Source organism: Oryza glaberrima, chromosome 1 (assembly GCF_000147395.1).
Source record: "Oryza glaberrima chromosome 1, OglaRS2, whole genome shotgun sequence".
Lineage (NCBI taxonomy): Eukaryota > Viridiplantae > Streptophyta > Magnoliopsida > Poales > Poaceae > Oryza > Oryza glaberrima.
The window spans coordinates 34,129,154-34,147,251 of NC_068326.1; the positions used below are offsets into that span (position 1 = coordinate 34,129,154).

Here is an 18,098-nt window from a genome sequence, read left to right on the forward strand (position 1 = left end):
TTATTCATGATTTATATTCCCAATATTTGATTTAAACATTGTCCTAAACGACTTTCTACGAGGGAGTATGTATTTATATTTTACACACCAGAAAATGTAATAAACTCATTGATGAACGGTTCAGATCATGTCCTGTGAAGCTGGCTGGCTGAGCCAACGGCCAAGCAATTTGCTTGAGCGAGCGGTATCACTTGCACCAGCTTATCCATCCTCATCCTCACACAAGCGAATCCGGTGAGCTCATTAGCTTAGCTCTGTGAACTGTGATTCTACTCCACTTCGAAGTCCAAAGCCTCTGAGGCAGAACGCCGCCATGGCGGTGGTGAGGCAGCTGCTGGTCCACAGGCTCTCCTGCAGTGGCCTGCCTGCTTCCCGCTGCAAGACCAGTTGCTGGAGCAGCGGCGAGAGGCTCCCTGGCTTGAAGTCAAGGGTAAGGTTGTTGGCCGTGGCCATCAAGCCACCGCGCGCCGCCGCGGGGAAGGACGAGATTGTGCGGGCGGACGACGACGACGACGGCGTCAGCCTCGGCACGGTGAAGCTGCCCGCCAACATCGACATAGCTCGGTTCGAGACGCTGCTCTTCCAGGTTAGCTGCATGAAGCCATGAATGAATTCTTCAGCCTAACCGATGCGTATTCTGAATGAATTCCGATGCATTTGCTGCGTTGACACTTACTACAGTGGGGGAACAGCCTCTGCCAAGGCGCCACCCTGCCGCTCCCGGTGCCCCTGAGGGTAAGCGAACTGAAGAGCTAAAACGATACGAATTGTCACTTCACTTTAGAAATCCTTCGGATGATGGCATTTTTTCATGTGCAAAAAACAGGTGGACAAGGTGGAGGGCGGTGTCCGGCTAGGATTCATGGCGGTGGACGACGGCGTGACGCAGGTGCTGGTCTACATCGACTGCCTGGTGTCGCCGGCGACGGCCGCCTCTGGGCCGGTATTCCGAGCGATCAGGAACGGTCCTATGAAGGACCAGGAGCCACCTGGGGAGCCCAGGATCATGAGAAGCCTACTCGAGGCGCTCCAAAAATGTATCCAGTATGCACAAGTTTGAGTGTCCAAGAGAGGCGATGCAAGCCCATTATCTGAAGAAACTTGGAATTCTAAATTGGAGATGTAAATTCCCTGAGAGAAATACATGATACAGTACCAAATTAAAGTTTATTTTCCCTTTACTGCATCATTCTTGAGATATTTCAGTAGCAATATTGATTGGTCGTAAAAAGAAGGATACACACAGAGCAGGCAGGAAATGATGTCAATTGTATCTAAAAACTAGCCCTTTTTCAGAGTCAGTTGAAGTATACAGGACGCGGTGTCAAGGTGGCCTGGGGAAAAAACAGCCTAAAACTCGCCGATTGTCAACCACTAAACCAAACAACATAAGCTAACACGGAGCATTTATGAAGTGGAACAGGCTTCGAGCTTTGGGAGGACGCCTCGCCATGCATCAGCAATATCTTTAGCTAACTTTGCTTGGCCTTTGGCAAATTCATGGAATGCGAATCCAATATCAGCTGTTTTCTGCTCTTGGAAACGTGCAAGCTCTTCATTCATTACTGCAACTATGTGCTCAAACCTCTTTGTAGCCTCCTCACTGTCTGCTGTCAACTGCATTCACCCACAACACTAGTCAATACAACTTATTAATCCACAATTATGATCAATGACAAGAGTTCATCAAAGTGAATAAGAACAACTTGCCTCTCGGACCTCAGCTTCTAGTTCAGAAAATTTATCAGGGTTCACGAACTTCAATTTTTCGCTGCAGTAAGAATAGGATTACAAAACTTTCAGATGATATAAGGAAACTAAACGGATTTTAGACCCTGTATTATGTATTACTAGATTAGGACGTTTAATCACAAGGATTTGGTTGTTTAATCAGAAGAATCTTAGGCCACAATATTTATAAGGTCTATCCTGGAAGATGAAGATACTCGAATTTCATTGTTTATCCAGAATCCTTGGCAGAGAAAGAGACGAGTAAATGCAAAATATGTTGTACGTACAGATTAACCCCTTTATATTCCTTCTGCTGAAATAAATCATGATGCTGCCTGAAAGCATTGGCTCGATCCACCATAGTTGCCTGTCATTAACATGAGAAAACATGAACTCAACTTACTCAACTATTTGTCGATATTTAAAAGAGATTCCCGGTTTACAGTTAATAGATGTTGGGAGGACGGCACTACTCACTTTTATCGACTGCACAGCACGTACATAATCTTTCAAAGGCTCTTCAAAGTTAAAGAGAAGGTTGTCTGCCTACAGGAACATTGTGTCAACATCATTAGGTCATAGAAACTCAGGAATGAATGGTTATGTGGTATTTAATGCCAAGTGGTACTATCATGATAATTCTCAGTACCTCTCTTTGCAGCTTTACTGATAACATCTCTGACTTTGATCCAACTTCTGAAAAAACTTTTTCCAAGGAGTCCCCTTCACAAGCACCTAAAAGCTTAATAGCCTTCCCAAAGTCCGCCAAAGATTGCCCAAGTTCTAATGAATAAAAATTAGGAATGTGAGATTGGCGTTCCTATCCAGTTACACGGAATTATGTAGCCAAGAAAGGAACATGAGGTGTTGTTGATCATTGCTGACCAATAGCTTCATGCCCATTAAATATTTTGTGCTAAGTAAACTATTTCTTTAATTCGAAAGACTAAACTTGGATCAAACATGCATCTTTACTGCCATTGTACTTTGCGACTTCCAAAAATATAATTTTACGTGAAAATCAAATAACAAACTAGAAAAGCATGTAAAATATAGAGAAATGCAATACAACTAAAACAGGCTGTTTGCATACGATCAACTGATAGATATACCTCGGTGTCTTTTCACAAGACGGAATGCTTGTTTCTGTGCCTCTGCTAAATGGTTTTCTAGCTCAAATATGTAATTTTTAAGCTTTTCATATTCAGGACTAGATTCCTCCACAGGCTTTTCTTTTCCCAGAACAACATCACTGACTTTTGATTGTACATCCTAAGAAAATGATTAAGAATTAGTAGTTAGCCCACAATTTTAGAGTATATATGGAATTAGGGAGAGCTGGTAGCATGACATTCTGTTATAATCCTGTTGAAGACAAGTTAGCATCAATAATGTCTTACTGGACATCATAGATAAAAGTACCTTAAACATCTGTAAGAAATCAGAAGGCTTCTTGAATATACCAGTTTCATAAGACCTTTCTCTATCCATTTTCTGTTTTGCACAGGCAAATTAAACCAAAAAAAAAAAGCATTAGCACAAGGAATATCTTAAAAATTCAGAAGTAAACCAAGAACTCTTTTGGTGAAAAGAACCAAGATACATATTATGTGGACCAGTAAATATATAAAGTTCCAAGAAAAAGCTATCAACAGATGATAAACCTTATGAAGCAAAAGGCTAAAAAAGACAATGGGACATTCTGCGCTTGAAGTCACTAATCAATTTGAATGGTCAAATGCTACCACAGCTGGATTGTCTGATGAATTCTTTTTCATTATCAATTTATTATGTTCTGATGAAAATTTCAGTGTGAAATACAATTAAAAAATATAGCATCATTTAGCATTAATACAGCATAAAACATACATAGGCTAAGGCCAGTTGACCATTTAGTTACTTGACAATATTAGCAGTGATCTTTTAGGCAACTGTGAAATTTTTAAAAAGGATGACTGTTACACAGATTGATATCATGAATTTAAAGCAATACACAACCTAATAAGAAAAGAAAAAAAAAGTAAAGTAAAAGCTTGGCATGTAAATAGTTAACCTCTTCATCTGCCTGCAAAAATATCTTCAAATCTCCACTTTGCTTGAGTTCAGGATGTGAAGCTATTCTATTGACAAATAGATCCAGGGCTTGACGCCGTAATTCAATGAACTCTTTGCTAAACCGGAATTTTTCTGGCGGAAAAGCAAAATAATTACAGCCCATAAGCAAGAGAACACAATATTGATAGTTCTGTTCAATAGTCCACTTTTTTTTCTGTTCTAGAGATAATAAAAGAATAGATTGTTCAGAAAACTATGCTGCCATCTTACCAACAGCATTCTTCTCTGGAAGGGGAGGTATAAAAATGCCTTTGTACTTCTCAGCAAGACGATCATGCAACCACTCAAAGTCACTATAGCGCCGGATAACAATTTTCTCTTGCCCCTCAAAGTCAGGCAGGTTGGTCTACACAGGCAAACCTTTCCAAATTAGTTGGTCATGTTAGTGCCAAAAATAAAATATTGCTCGAAACAGTCAACATGGTATGGCTACTGGGTAGCATACTTGCATTAGCCCAAAAAAACGAAGGGATGAAGAAACGTAAAATAGGTGTTCTAGGCTAGCTCTGAAGAGTATACAACGAAACGGAACCAAAAAAATAAAAACAAACTGCACATTCATTTGCCAGATTACAAGATTGCCATGTCACCCCATGAAATTATCTTGGACGGTAGCTTGAACGAAACCTTATATATATTTTAGTTCATTGCTTGCTTATATGTGAAAGTAAAGGTACTATTTTGCAAAACTGAAACTCACAATCCTTTTCTTCAATGCATTAGGTAACCCTCTCTGTATCACCATGATGGTGCATAACTTCTCTTTATCCCTCAATGTCAATGTAATGTTAAACATTGCCCTTTTTTCCTCTAGTACATAGTTGGCACTACTAATGACCGGGCATGTATTAAAGCTCGCTACTAAAATCCATTTGCATGCCACCGAGTTAATTTAATACTGGATTTTAAAAAATCAGATCTATATTAGCAAATTATATTCCAGAATTTGAGTTATACCAGTCCAGCTTTCACAATGGCATCACATATCGGGCAAAAACTTCTCTAGAATTGCCATAGCAGGGAGACAAGCCCCGTATCACGAAATACTCAATCGAACTAACTAACTATTTTGAGGTTTTCAGAACGAATCAGAGAACCTTGGTGATGACGCGATAGGAGATGTAGGCCTGGACTCCGGTACCCATCTTCACAGGATCTGTGACGGAGATCGACAGGAACGGCACCCCAGCCGCCGACGCCGGCGACCGGGGGCTCTGCGACTGGCTCCTCTCCTGCGACATGGGGGCTCAGTTGAACCTCCCAAACCTTTTGGGGAACAAACGAACTGTGATTAGTATCAAGGTTAAGGCAAATTAAGAGAAAAGCCTCCAGATCTACAAGAGAAGCTAGGGTCACCGCAAATTCGAGAAAGAACAGCGTGAGTAGAGAGAGATCGGTGATGAGGGGGATGTGCGTAACGGATGGATGCTCACCAGGATGCGGCGGAAACAGCAGGACGGCGGCGTCCCCCTGCTCGCGGGATAAAGAATCGGAGATCGGCGCAGACGGCGGGTGAACTCGCGAGGAGACGAGACGGGAGTCGACGAGGGGACGGGGGCCTCGGGGAGATCCTGCCCGAATTATTTTTTGTTTATAATAATTAATTATTTTTGTTTATAATAAAGCCTTTGTAACGTACTACTATTGAGTTGCGATATGTAGTATATCTGTCTCAAAATAAATTAACTTTTGTATATAAATTGCATACAGCCTATATTAAGATTCGTGTAGAAAAGTTAATTTATATTGAAACGGAAGAGGACAGTTTATCTACTGAAGTAAGTTATGTATTATATAGTAAAATCGAACGATATCACTATGCTGTCCATGCACTAATAATGTTTTTATAAATGTTGGTAGATTTTTATTTATCACCCTACAATTTTCATCTTTCATCGATGTTCGCTCATGCTCCTCCCATCCTACATCCGATTTTCTATCAGGATGTATCATGGACTCACTTGTCCGAAGTCAAATGGGCTTTGTGTTCTTCTCATGATCAATGTTCTGGTCATCCCCCAAGCGTCATGTCTAGAGATCCCGCGTCAATTAGTGCCTCTCTCTGTATGCATTCTTCCTATTCCTAAACCGATAGCGAGACATGTGGGTGCGGGAGTGTGGTGTGGTGTTGGACTACAGTGCATAGAGTTCACAACAAGTAGTCATGCACTGGTGTGTCTGGGGGAAAGGTTCTCTAGTGGCTTCCTTTGAAGCACCGTTAAGTCGAGCAATCCTTCATCAAAACACCATCACCAACGAGTCGGAATGTAAGTTGGTTATTACTACTTACTAACTTGGTCAAACCATTCTTTCTCATTAGTTAAGATGTGGCTGCCATAAGAAGGGCGGTATGCTAACCACAGTTTATGCAAAAATCAAAAGTAAATCAATCAAGAATAAAAATCTTGAACTCGTGACTGTTTAGATTCGTAGGATGAATTTATCTAAGGTCCCGTTCTTTTATCCAACAAGAGTTGGATGAAAATTAATATTTTTGTGGCACGTTTTTTAAACTGCTAAATGGTGTATTTTGTGCGAAACCTTTATATATGAAAGTTGCCCTAAAATATCATATTAATTTATTTTTCAAGTTTATAATAATTAAAATTCAATCAATCATATGTTAATACCACATAGTTTTACGTAAAAAACTTAATCTTTATCTTCATATTCATTTCCAGGAGAAAAGAATAACACCATTCAGTTCTAAATAATTATATTTTGAAACGAAGAGAACACATTTTATTTTGAGTAAAATACAATAGCGGTCCTTAAACTTGTCATGACGTTTCACTTAGATCCACGAACTTGCAAAACGCATATCGAGGTCCCTAAATTTGGTTTATTGTATCATCCCGGTCCAAAATCTAGTTTAACTGTGGTCTCACCTACGTGGCACGCCACGTGTGCCACGTGGACGATGAGATTGGATTAGTGAGAGGGGCGGGGTGGGTGCTACAGCTCATGCACGCCACTGCCGTCACTCCCTCTGTGCGCTACCGCCGCTCCCTCCGTGTGCCGACGCCGTCGTCGCTGCCCCCTCCGTGCGCCGCCGTCACTCCCACTGCCTGCTGCCCCCTCCCTCCCTCTGCGCATCAGCGCCGCTATCAGAATCCAGACAGCATTCAGAGGCTTCCTGGTAAGCAATGGGTGCTCGTGTCCTAGCTCTGCTTCAATGGAGTAATCATGCCATGTGTTTGTGCGGGCGAAGAAGGTGCTGCGAGCGCTCAAGGCGCTGGTGAAGCTGCAGGCGCTGGTGCGTGGCTTCCTCGTTCGCCGGCAGGCCGCCGCCATGCTGCAGAGCATGCAGGCGCTCATCCGCGCACAGGCCACCGTGCGCGCCCACTGCACCGGTGCCGGTGCCGCTGCCAACCTCCCGCACATCCACCACGCTCCCTTCTGGCCCCGCCGCTCGCTGGTACGCCGCTGGCGAAATCTCGCCGACGACATCACCATGTATATATTCGCCGTACTAGTTCATTTCGATCTTGACGTTGTGTGTTGGCGATGGATGCAGCAGGAGAGGTGCGCCACCGACGATACGAGGAGCAAGCAAGGCGTAGCGGTGTACAGCCGGCGGCTGTCGACGAGCATCGAGTCGTCGTCGTACGGGTACTACCGGAGCCCCAAGATCGTGGAGGTGGACATCGGGAGGCCCAAGTCGCGGTCGTCGTCGTCGCGGCGGGCGAGCTCCCCGCTGCTCGACGCCGGGTGCGCGAGCGGCGGCGAGGAGTGGTGCGCCAACTCCATGTCGTCGCTGCTGCCGTGCTACCTCCCCGGCGGCGCCGCCGCACCGCCGCCCCGCATCGCCGTCCCGACGTCGCGCCACTTTCCGTACTACGACTGGTGCACGCTGGAGAAGGCCCGGCCGGCGATGGTGTAGAGCACGCCGCGCTACGCGCACGCGCCGCTGAAGCAGCGGCCATAGCCGCGTCTGCCGCCGCTCCTCATCCCTCCGCGCACCAAAGCCGCCTCTCCCTCCCTTCCGCCGCCTCTGCTGCATCTGCTGGTCGCCGTGCCGCGTTGTCATCGTCACTAACCATGGCGACCGGATCTGGCGACCTCGCTGTCCTCGTCGCCGCCATGGTTGTCTGACAGTCGTGAGGAGAGTGGAGAGAGCTCGAGCTTGCCGATGGAGAGGGGAGAGAGAGTTCGAGCTTGTTGTCCTCTGCCACACGGAGCTCGACGCTACCGATACCGTCGCCCTTCGCCTAGGAGTTCGTCGGGGAGGAGAGAGGCGGCCCGATCTGCGCAGAGAGAGAGAGAGAGGAAAGGCGACGCCACCAGGGATGGGAGAGGCGGCGCTGCCGCCGGTGGTGAGCGGAGTGGGAGGGGAGGCGTCGGTGGCGTCAGGCCATCTCCGTCGGTGGGGAAAAGGAGGTGGGGAGGGGAGGAGAGGGGAGGAAGAAGGAAGAAAAAAATAAAAAAAAATCTATGTCATCGTCCATGTTGCGTGCCACGTAGACAAGACTACGGTCAAACCAGACTTTGGACCAAGATGATTCAATAAACCAAGTTTAGAGATCTCGATGTGCGTTTTGCAAGTTCGTGGACCTAAGTGAAACCTCATTACAAGTTTAAGTACCGCTGATGCATTTTACTTTTTTATTTTCAACGCACATAGATATAACACCTCCGTAAATACTTGATGTGCTATTTTTTGTTTCAAATTAACTATTCAAATCGTTACTACATTTTAGAGCGAATGAGAGAGCAATTACCAAATCAGCTGCCAACCAGAAGATCTGAGCCAAGCTACCAAATCAGCCTTAAAATATCTTAAGGGTGTGTTTGGATAATGAGAAATGTGGGGTGGGATTGGGATTAAAAAATAAAAGAAAGGTTAGAATTAAATGAAAGAGGGAGAATAAATGGTTAGGATTTAAAGATGGGTGGGAAATCATTTCCCTTTTCCATTTGCCAAACACCACCTAAAAGGACAAAAAGGCCACGCTACCTGAGGCCCCCATGGCCCAGAGTCCGCATCGGCACGCATCCGTTGTTGCGCTGGTCACCCCGCTCGCCGCCGGCTCGCCGCCTCCCACCTCTGGATCGGCCAAATCCGACGCCAGCGCCGCCGCCTAGCCACTCCATGGACCGCTCTCGCCACAAGAACTCGCCTAGTTCCGAGCGCTTCCTCGGCTCCTTCCTCCCCTCCGCGGCCGCCGGCGACCAGCCCGGATCGGCGGCCTTCGAGCTCGACGAGGACGACCTGTTCGCCTCTGGGGCTGGATCCCCCGAGCGGCCGCAGCCGTCTCGCCGCCCTCTCATCCTCTCCGCAGTCCGCGCCGCAAACCCTAGCCCCCTCCCCCGCCTCCGCCGCCCGCCGGAGGGCATCCTCGATGCTCTCCCCGAGCGCCGCTCCCCTTTCTCACCGCCTCCATCGTCTTCGTCGAACTCGTCGACCACCGCCTCCCCAGCGGCGGCGGCGGCTGCTCCTCCACGCCTGATCCCCACCATCCCCCGCCCGGCGGCGGCTCTGGCACCACATATCCCGCAGTCTGCGCCGGTGAATGTGCCGGTAGCGCAGTTTAGGCGGTTATCGGTGGAGGCACTGATGGATAAAGCTGAGGATGACGACGACGACGACGAGGAGATGCTGCCGCCGCACGAGATGGTGGCGCGAGCGCGGGCGCGGGATTCACCGATGACCACCTTCTCGGTGCTGGAGGGCGCCGGCCGCACGCTCAAGGGGAGGGACCTCCGCCAGGTACGCAATGCCGTGTGGCGGAAGACAGGATTCCTCGATTGATCCGTGCCTTCTGCATTCAGCTGTAGCTTAAGTTAGATTTGAGTGATTGGTTATGCACTATGCATGTTTGAATTTGTCTGTGTACAACATGGATGATCGGGTGTTAATTTTGGTTGCACCTGTAAAATATGTCTGTCATATTATCAATCATTATTACTTGTAAACCCTTGATTGGAGCTGTCAATTGTTCAGCATTGAACTATTGGATAAGGTGAATTGTGACCTCATGGTGGATACTTCTGTGTTTATCTACTTAATTTATGTTGGGGTATATGTCTCCCTTTTAATGATGCTTTGGTTAGATTACATCATGAAGTGATTTTTATTGAGCGCGATCAATTTTTGGGCATTTTGAGGATTGGTGGTGTGGTCCGTAGATTGCTGTGTTGTGGCTATGGAGCTTGACTTTTTAGCTAAGCTCATTACTAGCTACCATAGCTCGTATGTTCAGCTAGCACCTTGATTCTGTAAATTATGGACAATTTTGGCCACCTCTTGTGAAATTGCTTATCTGTTGATCATCAGTCATGCTTGATCTGTGAATCACATTAAATATGGTACCGTAGGATGTGGAAATAGATTTTGGATTCATAGATTATGTTATTTAGTACTTGAGCTAAACATTTTTTGCTTACTGTGTAGCTATGGTTGTATTTGATATTTACATCTATTATAAGTTCTGCTTGGTAGCTTACAGAATAATCTTAAGTGCCTAGATATCAGAGTCGATAGCCTAATTAATAGCTAATAGATACTGAACTTGGTCAGGTAAACAGTTAGACAGTTGAACCCTCTGAACTACATTAGCCAAGGAAAAACACGAACAAACTTACTCTAAAACAGGTTTTAAGATTGTCCAGAATGTAGCTAGATATATTGTTTTGTATCTGCTAGACTGTTAGGTCCTATAATTAACTCCACAGCTAGCTGTTGGAATGGTTTAAGCATACAGAAAATACACCTTGATATAAACCCATGGCCTCCCATTTGGTCACCTGTTCTCAACTGTATCAGCAAGGAAATGACTAAGATTATATGTATATATGTATGGGAAAAACATTATATATGTGATGATTGGCTTCCAAGTGTCTAGGACTAGGAGTTGTTTCTCTTCTTGACTTGTTTCGTTTCCAAACCATCTTATAGTTATCCCATTGGGTAATTCGGACCTCAACTTTCATCAAAGTCCATTTTTCACCCTGAACTACAACATCGGTTATTTTTCACCCTAAAATTTCAAAACTGGACAAACTTCACCCCATGATTGTTTTTAGTGGTGGTTTTAGCCATGTTAAGAATCATTTTACTATTCTTGTGCTATATTGGTTGCTAACTTGGTACCGCTTCACAAATACGCTTTATATCTTTCTCTCTTTGTATTTCCCTGTCATCTCTCTAGTGTGAGGAAATGAGGTACAAATGTGTCATGTGGAACTGGAATCAGTGCCATATTAGCAACTAGGATAGCATAAAGTGGTGTTGTCGCTTTAGACTCAGTAGGTACCACCATTGAAATTAGTCGTAGGGTGAAACTTGCCCGATTTTGAAAGTTTAAGGTGCAATAACCGGTTTTGTAAAGCTTGAGGGCCAAAAGAGGACTTTACCCTCTCCCGTTCAGCTTGGTCTCCTCAACTTCAATTATGCCTTGCCTACTTGCTAAATGCTGAAATGCCTTTTGGTATTGGTAAGCCTTCTCAAGCCCAGCCTAGTGCATGGCCCATAAGGCCATAACACCAATGCTTTGGTCTTAGGCTTTGAGCATTCTGTATTGGGCCTCTCTAAAACTTGTAAATTCTGTGTAATAAATAGTATTTGAGCGAATAAAAAGACGCAGTGTTGGCCACCATGTGATATAGTAAAAATTTACCACCGTTTGGTGAGCAGTACACAAGTCAGATTTTCATTGGAGAGTAGTCAGGTCCCATCCGTTGGGCGGGTGAAAGAGTTTACCTTCATGTTTTGGAAGTGAAAATCGTCCCTCGCTAGTTTGGAGAAAAACTTTTGGTCAACTCCATATGAGGAACAGTTTTGTTAACTATGGTTTTCTGCACTTTTACCTCTAGGTTCTAATGCAGAGGATCTGTTTCCTTCACCTGTAAATGCAGAGGATCCGTTTCCTCAAGGTGGTAGTTCAGCAACTCAGCAGCGTCTAGGCAGAGAGATGCAACTGAAGAAGCGAAGCATCAAACTTGTGCTAATATCTTTGTTAAGTACAACTCTGATGCTAATATGTGCAAGAGTAGATGCACTTAGTCTGATTATAGTAGCTTTGTAGCCACTAGATCACTGGCGGTTGGCAAACACAAAATGTCCATTCCAAGGTTCATTCTTCACTGATTGGACTTAAAATGAACAGAAACAAATTAAGTCTTGGCTAGCCATCCAGTTTCTGATCTTGTTTTTACTAACTCTCTTTGTGATGCCCGTGCTGTCTACAGTGTAGCCATGGCGTATGGCAGCTCAGTGAAGAGCTGGAACCAGGAACTGCTGACCGGATGCCTCCAGTAGTCCTGTGACCAAACTATAGACACATGAACGAAATTGCAAGCCTGGCTACAGAGGTATACTGAAGTTTGGATAAGATCACCAGGAGCAGAAAAAACACGGGGGGGTTATCCTGCGCCTCTCATTTGACATCCACATGCAAAAATTCACTCGCTGATGGCTGTGCCAGTGGCTCAGTGTAGAGTGTAGACAAGTCATGTGGCTATCAATAGATCATGACAACTGCCGCCAGCTTAATTAGTCGAAAAATCAACACTGAATAATGCTGCGGCTGTTAGCTGAGTTCAGTTGTAAAAAAAAAGGGGGCCAAGTCTAGTTTCAGAGTCAACGCCTTGACGCATACAATGGCCAATTGCGCTTTACCATTCACGTGATGAAATCCAATGCATTTGACTGATATGGATGTCTGCAGAGCTACTAGTACCTATTGGGGGCATGGAAGGATTTACTAATTATGATAAGAAAAAGGTCAAATACAGACAACAGTAGGTGGGTTTAATTCAAAAGGACGCTAAATATATGTGCTTGGTTTCTCTACCCTTATTGCTATTTTGCTTTACAGAACTCTTGTTTCTATCACTGATATAATTCAAAAGGACGCTAAATATATGTGCTTGGTTTCTCTACCCTTATTGCTATTTTGCTTTACAGAACTCTTGTTTCTATCACTGATATCACATACCTGGTTTCTTTCCTTTCAAACTTTTCATCTTTTTGTGTCTAATTTTCTTTGGAGGATTCTTTAGCTCCAGCATTGGGCTGTCCGATCCCTAGCACTAACTGAAACCTTTCCTTGATAATAAAAACCTTTCCTTGATAATAAAAACCTTAGAGAAACTTAGAAAACTGAATGTTTTTTGCCACATTGTTGTTGTGTAAGCTAACAATGATGTCAGCATTCGGGCACAATTGGACTGGGGGATTTCCTGTTTTAGAAGCATTAGCAAAATGCCCATACATTGTTACAGAATTAAGAAAATCACATTGGAAACAGAAACCTATTTTGAATTTGAGAACTTAATTTCAGAATTAAGTAAAGGCTTTTGGTTGCTAAGTTTTCGCTCTCTACGAAAATGCTCCATTTATTATTAGCATTTAAGGATGATCAACCAATGGTTGAGAGCTATAGTGCATGTTCATTAGAGCACTCGCAATGGTAAAATAAGGTGCTACCTATAAAACATGTACATCTCAGCAATAGACTAGATCAATAATAAACCACTTTAATGGTATGTCTACTTGGGTATTTATAGCTCTCTAATCCATTGTCTCGTTTTTCTCTATAGACTATCTATAGATTAGTAGATAGCTTTGCTCTCTCTCTTCATTTAATCTCTTCCAAATAAGAAAATATGCTGACATGGATATCTTGTAGAGAGCCTATAGATAACCATTGTGGGTGCCCTTACTTCTATTGTTCTTCCACATGTTTGGTTTTGATATAGGATAGAAAGTAGTCCCACATAAAAAATTTTTAAGGAGTTGATAATAGAGTGGTGACAGAATCGTCACTTTGCAGTACAGAAGTTTTGATAAATTTATTAATGAGCCATGGATAATAAGGTTCAAGAAATAAAACCCATTTTCCCTATCCCATTTGTTTCATCGTGAGAAGGACCCTTTATCATATTCTGTATTTTACTGTCCTTAATAAATTCACATCTCGTGTGAACGTGAAAAACTACCGACCACCGGACGAGTTAGAAGTGTGAAAACACGGTCATCCTATGTGTGAAAGCGAAAAGAACATGAAAATGGAACCGATGAATGATTCTTCCTTCGAAAATGCTATACATACAACCAAAGCGTCTTACCCTTGTACGACTAAGACGTCCGCCGTCCGTGTCTTCATATCCGCATAGATCGCTAATTTAGTTGGGCCTTACAAAAGCCCAACTCAATAATCTGGCCGCACGTCCGCGCACCGTTTCATCTAGCCGATAATATTGCCTCAACGTGACTTTCCATCTCCTTCTATCCTAAACCCCACGGTCTAATTCCTTTGTCTTCCATCTCTAATCAATTGCTTGAGTTCAATAAGATGTAATTTGGCCGCACGGCCACATTGTTTTATCTAGCCAATAGTATTCACTGATCACATCACACAAGGTATGTGAAAGCTGCTGATTTATTTATGCCTACTCCAAATTTTCATCTGAAAAATCATAGACATGAGATAAAATATCGTTGTGCGGCTAAAAGGACATGTTGTGTCCTTATAAGTTTAGGCTTGAAATAATATATGGGCTTTGATGTGGATTATGTTACGTGGGACAGTTGGAGCAGCAGCCCATCTGACCAAGTCAGTGCTGTGTCACGCTGTGTAATTCGCCGTTGAGTCGTACGCCAGTCGAACACGTTAGTAGGATGTATAGCAGCGTTCTCCTTCCTTGATGATAAATTTCGTATGCTGTTTACGGCAATCATCGATGCGCTCATCCCTACCGACCACGGCTACTGATTCCAGAACTAACGGCTACCGGACGGTTACTGCTCGAAGCAAGTTTTGTTGTGATCGGTTTGGGCCTATTGGATTGTGACATGGACGGCTGAGGTTACGTGCAGTTGCAACAGCTCCACAAATAAAAATTTTAAGGAGTTGATGATAATAGAGTGGTGACAGAATCGTCATTTAGCAGTACAGAAGTTTTAATAAATTCATTAATGAGCCATGGATAATAAGGTTCAAGAAATAAAACCGATTTTCCCTGTCCCATTTGTTTCATCGTGAGATCGAAGGACCCTTTATTTTATTCTGTATTTTACTAGCATTAATAAATTCACATCTCGTGTGAACGTGAAAAACTACCGAACTCTCCCCATAACTTTTTTTCATCCAAAAAAACTTGTCAACTAATCTTGCAAAATGCCAGATTGAGCAACGCACGGATACGACGGTGTCCCGGCCGGGGTTGGGCTGCCGTTGCTGCCTGCCCGTGTAGCGACCGTGCGACGCAGAGGTACGCGCGGTCCCTGTCCACCGAGCCGCACAGGCAGAGGCAGCGCGTGCGTCGTATCTGCCGCGGGATTCCGCCGTCCGGTCCTGTTCCGGCGTCGCGCGTGCGTGGAGCGATCCATCATCCACCGCTCAAGATTCGCACGTCTCCCCTTGCACACGACTCATTCTCGTCCCAATCACCCGCCGGTTCGATGTATCCGGCGACTTTGATGGCACACGTCGATCCATCCATCCACCAGGGGGCCCGTGGATCCGGTCTCGTTGCGGTGCTCTGCACGGCGCCGGCGTTTTATCATTGGCGTTTTGCTGATCCGCGCGCGCGCGCAGAGCGAAGAGGAGGATCTCCGCCTCCGCGTGTCGCATTGACCGCGACCCCCCGCCCCCGGCTTGGCCGAGAGGAGGTGTCTTGGGCGGTCGGGCGAGCGCGGGTGCGGCGCGGACACGGCCGAGAGCCCGAGACGTCCCTGCGTGCGCGGTCTCCTCTCGGTTTACTGGCTCGGAGGAGGGCAGCGTGCGCGCGCGCGTCGCCGTCGTGGTGAGCTGGTGCGCGCTGGGGTGAAACCCGGCCGCGTACCGCCACGGAAGTAAACGGATAGGTTGGGAGGAGCTAGTGATCGGACTGGGTCTGGCCGAGCGGGGAGGGAGCAGAACAGCAGTCGTGCCGAGCGTCAAGGCGACATGGACACGATCCTGGATGGGCCGAAACCGTGAAACCCAAGTGCCGGTCGGTCTAAGTACACGGGCTCTTCTCACGAATCAGTCAGTCAATCACGATGCTCTTTCTCTTCCTGGTGCCGTACGTACATGTGGTGCGGTTCTGTCTACTTGTTCCTCATCGTGGCTACCGTTATGGTCCACAAACATTCCACTAGGCTCGGTAGCTCGCGACCGTAGTTCAGCTGACGTACGTTAGTACGTACATGTGTGCTGTGTCCGTAATTCTAGCATTTTTTTTACCCCAATAAAATTCAAATCATGTTCAGGTAGTCCAATTTACGTGCCTCGTCTCTGACTGTGTAAACGGACGTGCATGCAGCAGATATTGTAGATGTCGACATCGGTGAGAGACTGAGAGCAAACGTTTCATTAATCCATAACCGGTGCGATTTTGATTTGGATCCTCGTGGTTGACTTGTTAAAACTGGCAGCAATATTGTGTTCGTTCGTGCAGGAACGCGCGTGGGCCATAGAATCAGGAGTTCGAAGACCTACGGAGCACGTACCCTAGCGACGCGTTTTGCCGGGGTAAAAATGGGCCTAAAAAAGACGGCATGGCTGGATGACACGATAGCAATTTGAGCGACGGGTTCACCATTCTGACGCCCTTTGGCTCACGGCACGGCCGGCCAGTCGGTGTCAGTGCTGTATATAGTATCCGGCTAACTTGGAGGTACAACGTACAAGGCCAATCTTCCATTTCCTTACCTTTTGTGGAACTTGACTTGGTGAAAAGCGCACCCATTAGGCCATTACTCCGTTATCTTCTTTTTTATGATACTATTGTAATTTATAGGCGCTGAGATATTACCTTTTTTTTTTGCGGGGCTGAGATATTAATGTTGATCAGACAGCAGAGTTATCCCAGCCGATAGAAAAAGTTATGCTTTCGTACATCAGACGAGTGTGAGAGTGATATGTTGTTGTTGGTACTGTAAAATAGGTTTTCCAAATTGGTTGAAATAGCCCCTTCACAAAACCAATTTCAAAATGGTATTGGTCCCATATGACATACGCCAAATGAATGGCTGGTGTAACAAACACCAGTAAGAGCAGGTAGTACAATAGCAAACCATTAGCAAGCTACAAACATATTTTAATGAGATAAAAGATAAGATAGAAGAGCAGCGGGCTACAGATCTGTAGCCACCTGCAGCACGGACTCTAAGACACATGTGTGTATAACAGGTGAGACCATATATTAATAGTATAGTAAGCAACTATTGTATGAATTGGCTATAGATTGGCTATAGATGAATTGGAGCTAGTAGTGGGCTATACTATTAAACTTGCTCTAAGGTTGAGTTTGTTGTTGCAAGTTGGGAATTAATCTTCCGCACACGCAAAATAGAGTAAGTATTAGAGTAAGTATGATTTTTAAAGCAACTTTCGTATAGAATTTTTTTTTTGCAAAAACACACCGTTTAGTAGTTTAAAAAGCATGCGCGCGGAAAATGAGGGAGATGAATTGGGAAGATAATAAACGAACACAGCCTAAGTAGGAGTAGGGGTAAAAATGTTTCTATAAGAAAACATATAGTTAGCCCCACGTGTTATATGACATAGCAATCCAGTCAAATAATATGTTTCAAAAATATAACAATGTTCCAAAATATAACAATTTAATACTAGAATAAACATCACACAATAGTATGGATGGCCTAAAATTATCTTGTGACGATGGGAGTAGTAACTAAAATGTTGCGGCCTTCTATCCCTCCATTTTAGAATGTAAGATGTTTTTGGTTTTGTCCTAAGTGAAGATTTTGAGCCAACTTTATAAAGGAATGTAGAAAAACATCCACAGCATCAAATTAATTGTATTAAATCTAACATTCTCCCAAAGTCCCTTTTCACAATTGATATTGAAAACATTGTTATGTATTTTTATAAACTTTGTCAAACTTTCGAACTATAAAGCAAAACAGGGTACGTAAGTTTCAAAAGCTTATGGAGATTTTCCAAAGTGTTAGTAAAAGCTACCGAACGAAAGCATTCAAATTTGGCAAAACATTGCATATCACATTAATGTAGTATCATAGAAGAGGTCAAGACAGGAAAGTAGGAAACTAACAAAAACAAACAAACACACACACACACACACACACACACACACAGAGAGAGAGAGAGATGGGAAACAACAATATTCAAGGACCACAACTTTGGGCCGATTCAAGCATGCCAAAGTGCATTCTGCAAATGTGTCTCAATCCAGCAATAACATATGAGTATCATAGAAGAGGTCAAGACAGGAAAGTAGGAAACTAACAAAAACAAACAAACACACACACACACACAGAGAGAGAGAGAGAGAGAGAG

General features: G+C 44.5%; 4 protein-coding genes across 4 annotated transcripts; 3 read left to right on the forward strand and 1 right to left on the reverse strand.

Moving 5' to 3' along the window:
* The first annotated feature begins 197 nt into the window (after positions 1–197).
* On the forward strand, positions 198–1,181 carry LOC127760139 (uncharacterized). The gene is made up of 3 exons (XM_052284354.1): positions 198–586; positions 682–735; positions 827–1,181. The coding sequence occupies exons 1-3, from the start codon at positions 314–316 to the stop codon at positions 1,058–1,060; spliced, it is 561 nt and encodes a 186-aa protein (XP_052140314.1). The 5' UTR covers positions 198–313; the 3' UTR covers positions 1,061–1,181.
* Positions 1,153–5,440, reverse strand: LOC127760138 (sorting nexin 1). Its single transcript, XM_052284352.1, has 11 exons — positions 5,280–5,440; positions 4,944–5,112; positions 4,057–4,192; positions 3,785–3,918; positions 3,154–3,225; positions 2,844–3,003; positions 2,381–2,514; positions 2,209–2,277; positions 2,019–2,098; positions 1,711–1,771; positions 1,153–1,617 (listed from the first exon to the last, which is right to left on the reverse strand). The coding sequence occupies exons 2-11, from the start codon at positions 5,085–5,087 to the stop codon at positions 1,408–1,410; spliced, it is 1,200 nt and encodes a 399-aa protein (XP_052140312.1). The 5' UTR covers positions 5,088–5,112; positions 5,280–5,440; the 3' UTR covers positions 1,153–1,407.
* A 1,539-nt stretch (positions 5,441–6,979) lies between these two features.
* On the forward strand, positions 6,980–7,729 carry LOC127760194 (uncharacterized). Its single transcript, XM_052284414.1, has 2 exons — positions 6,980–7,264; positions 7,364–7,729. The coding sequence occupies exons 1-2, from the start codon at positions 7,139–7,141 to the stop codon at positions 7,727–7,729; spliced, it is 492 nt and encodes a 163-aa protein (XP_052140374.1). The 5' UTR covers positions 6,980–7,138.
* Positions 7,730–8,254: 525 nt separating this feature from the next.
* On the forward strand, positions 8,255–13,007 carry LOC127760193 (actin-binding protein wsp1-like). The gene is made up of 2 exons (XM_052284413.1): positions 8,255–9,556; positions 12,037–13,007. Exons 1-2 carry the CDS (start codon positions 8,735–8,737, stop codon positions 12,112–12,114), a joined length of 900 nt encoding a protein of 299 aa, XP_052140373.1. The 5' UTR covers positions 8,255–8,734; the 3' UTR covers positions 12,115–13,007.
* Positions 13,008–18,098: the final 5,091 nt, after the last annotated feature.

Excerpts from the sequence above, each read along its gene's own strand:
- LOC127760194 (XM_052284414.1), top strand. The coding sequence starts at position 7,139 with ATGCTGCAGAGCATGCAGGCGCTCATCCGCGCACAGGCCACCGTGCGC. Across the intron at positions 7,265-7,363 it reads TCTGGCCCCGCCGCTCGCTG|CAGGAGAGGTGCGCCACCGA; the intron begins GTACGCCGCTGG and ends CGATGGATGCAG.
- LOC127760139 (XM_052284354.1), top strand. The coding sequence starts at position 314 with ATGGCGGTGGTGAGGCAGCTGCTGGTCCACAGGCTCTCCTGCAGTGGC. Across the intron at positions 587-681 it reads TCGAGACGCTGCTCTTCCAG|TGGGGGAACAGCCTCTGCCA; the intron begins GTTAGCTGCATG and ends CACTTACTACAG. Across the intron at positions 736-826 it reads CGCTCCCGGTGCCCCTGAGG|GTGGACAAGGTGGAGGGCGG; the intron begins GTAAGCGAACTG and ends TGCAAAAAACAG.
- LOC127760138 (XM_052284352.1), bottom strand. The coding sequence starts at position 5,087 with ATGTCGCAGGAGAGGAGCCAGTCGCAGAGCCCCCGGTCGCCGGCGTCG. Across the intron at positions 2,278-2,380 it reads CAGTAAAGCTGCAAAGAGAG|GCAGACAACCTTCTCTTTAA; the intron begins GTACTGAGAATT and ends ATGTTCCTGTAG. Across the intron at positions 1,618-1,710 it reads TAGAAGCTGAGGTCCGAGAG|TTGACAGCAGACAGTGAGGA; the intron begins GCAAGTTGTTCT and ends GGGTGAATGCAG.
- LOC127760193 (XM_052284413.1), top strand. The coding sequence starts at position 8,735 with ATGGGTGGGAAATCATTTCCCTTTTCCATTTGCCAAACACCACCTAAA. Across the intron at positions 9,557-12,036 it reads AGGGGAGGGACCTCCGCCAG|TGTAGCCATGGCGTATGGCA; the intron begins GTACGCAATGCC and ends TGCTGTCTACAG.